Source organism: Sprattus sprattus (genome assembly GCF_963457725.1).
Source record: "Sprattus sprattus genome assembly, chromosome: 2".
Taxonomy (NCBI): domain Eukaryota; kingdom Metazoa; phylum Chordata; class Actinopteri; order Clupeiformes; family Clupeidae; genus Sprattus; species Sprattus sprattus.
The window spans coordinates 13,979,536-13,985,535 of record NC_137921.1 but is presented as its reverse complement, the minus strand read 5'-3'; the positions used below and the strand labels follow the sequence as shown (position 1 = coordinate 13,985,535).

The following is a 6,000-nucleotide window of genomic DNA, read 5'->3' as shown; positions in this document are numbered from 1 at the left end:
TTCTCCTCTGCTTGTCTCTCGTCCCCTCCTCTCTTCTCACCTCCTCTCCTCTCTGGATTCACCCCCTCCTCAACACTCTGTTCTCAGTGACCCTGTCTTCAGCTCCTTACCTCTCTTTTCATCTCAAACCATCTGCACCCTCTCCTCATGTCTTCACCCCTCTTCGCCTGTCTGCCTCTCCTTCTCTCTGTCTTCCATCACCCTTTCCTCCTCTCCTCTCCTCTCCTCATGTCTTCACCCCTCTTCCCCTGTCTGACTCTCCTCCTCTCTGTCTGTTCCATGACCCTTTCCTCCTCTGTACTTCTCTCTTCTTTTTTCTGTACCTCCTTTCATCTTGCACCATCCCTGACCTCTCTCCTCTGGTCTTTTCCATTTTTTTCTCTCTCTACCTTTCATCTCTTTTTTGGTCTATTTTGACCTACCTTTACTTTCTTCCGTTTTCAATTCAATTAAGTAGAGAGACCAGAGCCTGAACCCCCTAGAGCGAGTACTAAGGTGACTGGCGCCCGAAAAAAAAAAAAAAACGATGGAAAAAAGATATAAAAAGAGAGGGGGGAAGGAGCAGAAGCGAAGGGCTGAGAGGAGAGGAGAGGAGAGAATCAGAGGCCAGCAGATTCATTCATACATGGATCAAGATAAAACATATTTGCACATTTGCGGCATATAAATATGGTCCATACATACATACATCGTACATACATACATACATACATACATACATACATACATACATACATACATACATACATACATACATACATAGAAGATTCCATGGTACATACCGATGGTACATACATACAAGATTCCATGGTACATACAGATGATGCACATTTTTTTAAAATGGAGAGTCAGCATTCAAAGTATTGGTTGTAAAACAGCGTAGTGGGTATACAATGTCCTCATAAGAGTACTATTATAAGGATAAGAGGGCAATAGAGCAGTAAAATATGTCAGTGATGGTATTTGTTTATATTATTCTATTTTGATCTGCATTTACTCCCACTGTTTGTTCTCCATCTTTCTTATTTTAATTTGTGTCTTCTCTTCTCTTCTCTTCTCTTTTTCTCCACTCAGGTGAACCCCAACAGCATTGCAGCAAAAGATGGACGCATAAGAGAGGGGGACCGAATATTGCAGGTAAACACTTACACCTCTCAGTGTTGTTGCCCAGAATTCTGTCATTTTAGATATTATATTTATTTTAAATACAGTGACTCCTTTTCAATGCACAAGGCACAGTCAAATTAAACAGACTACAAATAACATTGTGCACAGAGAGGATAGAGTTAGATAAGCTGAAAATAATGATCAAATGACTCCAGTAACATTAGTGTGATTTATGTATACATACTGTATATGTATGTATGTATGTATGTATGCATGTATGTATGTATGTATGTATGTATGTATGTATGTATGTATGTATGTATGTATGTATGTATGTATGTATGTATGTATGTATGTATGTATGTATGTATGTATGTATGTATGTATGAATGTACATGTATGTATGTATGTATGTATGTATGTATGTATGTATGTATACTGTATATGTATGTATACTATGTATGTATTCTTTATATACTGTATATTTCTATGTAGGTGACAGCACAGCCATGTTCTCTTTTCTGCAGATAAATGGTATGGACGTCCAGAACCGGGAGGAGGCCGTGGCTATCCTGACTCGAGAGGACAGCACCAACATCTCTCTGCTACTGGCCCGACCTGACATAGAGGTGCTCTTAAACTCACAGAGCTGTAGATACACATAGAGATGCTATTAGCTATTACACAGCTGTAGATACACATAGAGATGCTATTAGCTATTACACAGCTGTAGATACACATAGAGATGCTATTAGCTCTTACACAGCTGTAGATACACATAGAGATGCTATTAGCTCTTACACAGCTGTAGATACACATAGAGGTGCTCTTAGCTCTTACACAGCTGTAGATACACATAGAGATGCTATTAGCTATTACACAGCTGTAAATACATATAGAGATGCTATTAGCTCTTACACAGCTGTAGATGTACATAGAGGTGCTCTTAACTCTTACACAGCTGTAGATGTAGAGATTAGTGTGTATATGTGCAACTCCACACTGTAACACCACTCCAACCTGCCATTCCCCATTGTATACAGTGAAAGTACACATAAGTATCACTTCATCCCTCCCTTCTCTCTCAGAAATATCTTTACATGAATCACAGTTCATACAACAGGCATCTGGTGATGCATCTAGCGTGCCTACAAGTGATAAAATAAGGTATATTTGTGGAAGGTGCAGATCAACAACCCATGTCTTACTGGAAGCAACCTTATTTTAGCAGCAAGGTTTTCTACATGTATGTTCCCACTTCAAATTTGAGTTTAGTGTGTGTGTGTGTTCTGTGGACTTCTCCCACTGCCTGCCATCATCAGTCACCTGACAAACGGTTTATGCACACAAACCTTTTCTTCTGACACACGTCCTCATACTATATTGTGAATACTGCTACACATACAGTTTGTATTTGGGGATCATAAACCTCCTTCTTGCTAATGGAAATGGAAGCGTTGTCTCTTTGTGGGCTTGAGCCTGGGATGCTTCAGTCTGAGCGAGGAACACATGCAGAGCTGCGACGCCTCATCCCTTCTTCGTTTAGAAACATGAAAGGAGACAGGGAAGGTGAGGGGAAGAAGGGGGAGACAGATGAGAGGATATTTGGGGAGAGGTGTGGAGAGATGGAGAGCAGGGAGAAGGGAGGGAGGGAGGGAGAGAGGAAGGGAGGGATGGAGTAGAGGGGGGAACTCTTTTCTGTTTGTAAGTGTGTCATTCCCTTATTTCCCTCAAGGTCAGCTCTGTAGAGACAGGCACTCCCAGGATATCCCACAATATTCAATATTCTGATCGCCTTGGAAGTCTGTTGATATGGAGACGGGGGGGGGGGGGGGGGGGGGAAATCTGATGATGTTCTGATAAACAAAATCCAATTTATCTCTGATGTCACGCACGCACACACATTCAAACACACACACACAGACACACACACACACACACACACACACACACACACACACACACACCAACATATATAGCTACATCCTCTCTGTCTGTACCCTTTCTTTATATTCAATTTTTCCTGTCTATAAAAAGAGACACACACTCACACACATTCACGCTCACACTCACACTCACACTCACACTCACACTCACACACAAACACACACACACACACACAGACACACACTACAAAATGAAATCTGCATGCACAAAAGCACATTCAAGGGCCTAGAACAAATTGCTGTCCACATTAGCACACAAGCCAGAGGGCAAGTAGAGCCATTAAAAATGAGCAGTTCACACACACACACACACACACACACACACACACACACACACACACACACACACACACACACACACACACACACACACACACACACACACACTCACACTCACACTCACACACTCACAAACAAACAGCAGTCTTATCAATGGAGACAAAGGAAGGTAGCATACTATAGATAGGAAAAGCCCGAGGGGCAGGGATGCAGGGACACACAGACAGAGAGAGCAGAGAGGCGGCACATTAATAAATATGGGAGCTGAGATTAGGGGCTTACATGTCTGCCAGGAGAGAGGGAACAGAGACTGCAGATGGAGGAAAGAGTAGAATGTGAACGCAAAGGAGATGAGAGGATGATAAAGGAGAGAGAGAGAGAGGGCGTGGATGTGTGTGTGTGTGTGTGCGTGTGTGTGTGTGTGAGTGTGAGAGAGAGGGTGTGCATGTGTGTGTGTGAGATAGAGAAGGAAAGAGAGAGAGAGAGGGTCTGCATGTGTGTGTGTGTGTGTCTGTGTGTGTGTGTGTGAGAGAGAGAGGGTGTGCATGTGTGTGTGTGAGATAGAGAGGGAAAGTGAGAGAGAGACAGAGAAAAGAGAGAGAGTGAGAGAGAGAGGGGGTGTGCATGGATGTGTGTGTCTGTGTGTGTAAGAGAGAGAGAGAGGGCGTACATGTGTGTGTGTGAGAAAGAGACGGAAAGAGAGAGAGAGAGAGACAGAGAAAAGAGAGAGAGAGAGACAGAGAAAAGAGAGAGAGAGAGACAGAGAAAAGAGAGAGAGAGAGACAGAGAAAAGAGAGAGACAGAGACAGAGAAAAGAGAGGGAGAGAGACAGAGAAAAGAGAGGGAGAGAGACAGAGAAAAGAGAGAGACAGAGAAAAGAGAGGGAGAGAGACAGAGAAAAGAGAGAGACAGAGACAGAGAAAAGAGAGAGAGAGAGAGAGAGAAAAGAGAGAGACAGAGACAGAGAAAAGAGAGAGAGAGAGAGAGAGAGAGAAAAGAGAGGGAGAGAGACAGAGAAAAGAGAGGGAGAGAGACAGAGAAAAGAGAGGGAGATTTAAAGAGAGTGACATCTAGACAAACAGAAGACAAGGGCAGTAGGGGTGAGCATTACTAGGGCATATAAATCAAAAAGAGTTGAAAAGACAATCAATGCCTCTCACTTGATTTCTCATATGAGAGTTATTCTCCTCCTATGAATATCGATTAGACAAGATCACCCGCGTCGACGGCCATGGATTTGAGTGCTGTACTAGAGTCAATACCTGATAAACTGAAACAACAAACGATAGCAAATAACTAAATATTTACATAAAATCTCCATTTAGCTCTGAAAAAGTCTGATCCAATTCATGAATCAAAAGAGAATTGCAAGTCTACTGACAGATTAATGTTCGCAGTTGAGTAGCGAATGTACAATTTGTGATGAATTCAGGAAATAAATTATACAGTATATTAAAAAGAGAAGGTCGTGTAAAAAGAGTGGAAAATTCCTATAATTCAACGATCGTATAAATTAAATCAGCTTTAGGTGTTAAGCAGACCAATACTACAAATCATACGATAAAGTGCAGGACGAGCACAGCGCCATCACCATAACAGTGAAGAATGGTGCAGAAGCCAAAAAGTGCCGGTTTTGAATGTGGTTGTTTACAGTGGGAATAAGCTATACCTTTTCTAAATGATTTGCTTGTATGGGAATGCATGCTGATCCTGCTTGTGGGCAACTGGGTCTCTGGGTCACTCAAGCTCTGAGTTAGCTGGACAGGCTGAGTCTGTCTGAGGCCTCGGGGCCCTTGTGCCCCTGACACAGATGGTGTGGCAGGAACACCCACTCTTACAACACCCCTGACAATAGATGGGTGGATAAATTCCAGTTTCAACAGACAGAGACCATGGCTTGGTGTTTAGGGCTATACTGCCCTCTGGTGGTATTGGTGCAAATTACATCTAGGTTCCATGCGCTTCCTGACTGTCCTTTAGTCATTGAGTAAAATATACAGCTCTGGAAAAAAATTAAGAGACCAATACAAAATATCAGTTTCTCTGGTTTTACTATTAATAGGTATATTGAGGTATAGGTAACATTTGTCTTAAATAATAGTATTGTCATTTAGAGCAATGATTTGCAGAAAATGACAACTGGTCAAAATAAAAAAGACGCATTGTTTTCAGACCTCAAATAATGTACAAAAAAAAGTTCATATTCATTATTAAACAACACAATACTAATTTAAGGATAGTTGTAAGTCAGTATTTGGTTTTCAATCATAGCTTGCAAGCGTCTGGGCATGCTCTCCACCTTTCACATTGCTGTTTGGTGACTTCATGCCACTGCTGACTCAAAGCATTGTTCGATGGCTTGTGACCATCCATCTTCCTCTTGATCACATCCCAGAGGTTTTCCATGGTGTTAAGGTCTGGAGATTGGGCTGGACAGGACAGGGTCTTGATCTAGTGGTCCTACATCGACCTGGCTGTGTAGCATGGAGCCTTGTCCTGCTGGACAAAACTAACCTCAGAGTTGGGGAACATTGTCATAGCAGATGGAAGCAAGATTTCCTCCAGGATAACCTCGACTCTGGCTTGATTCATACCTCCTTCATAAAGATAAATCTACCAGATTTCAGCCTTGCCAATCACCAATCCTCCACCAAATTTCACAGTTGGT

General features: G+C 42.3%; 1 protein-coding gene across 1 annotated transcript in view; it reads left to right on the top strand.

The window, feature by feature from the left end:
* Positions 1-6,000, top strand: part of LOC308361000 (PDZ domain-containing protein 4-like) — a gene marked incomplete at both ends in the record, with an annotated part of 31,210 nt that overhangs the window by 22,795 nt on the left and 2,415 nt on the right. The window contains 2 exons of the mRNA XM_080833226.1: positions 1,075-1,137; positions 1,635-1,736. Of these exons, the coding sequence (XP_080689352.1) occupies positions 1,075-1,137; positions 1,635-1,736 (165 nt within the window). The remainder of the gene's footprint in view (positions 1-1,074; positions 1,138-1,634; positions 1,737-6,000) is intronic.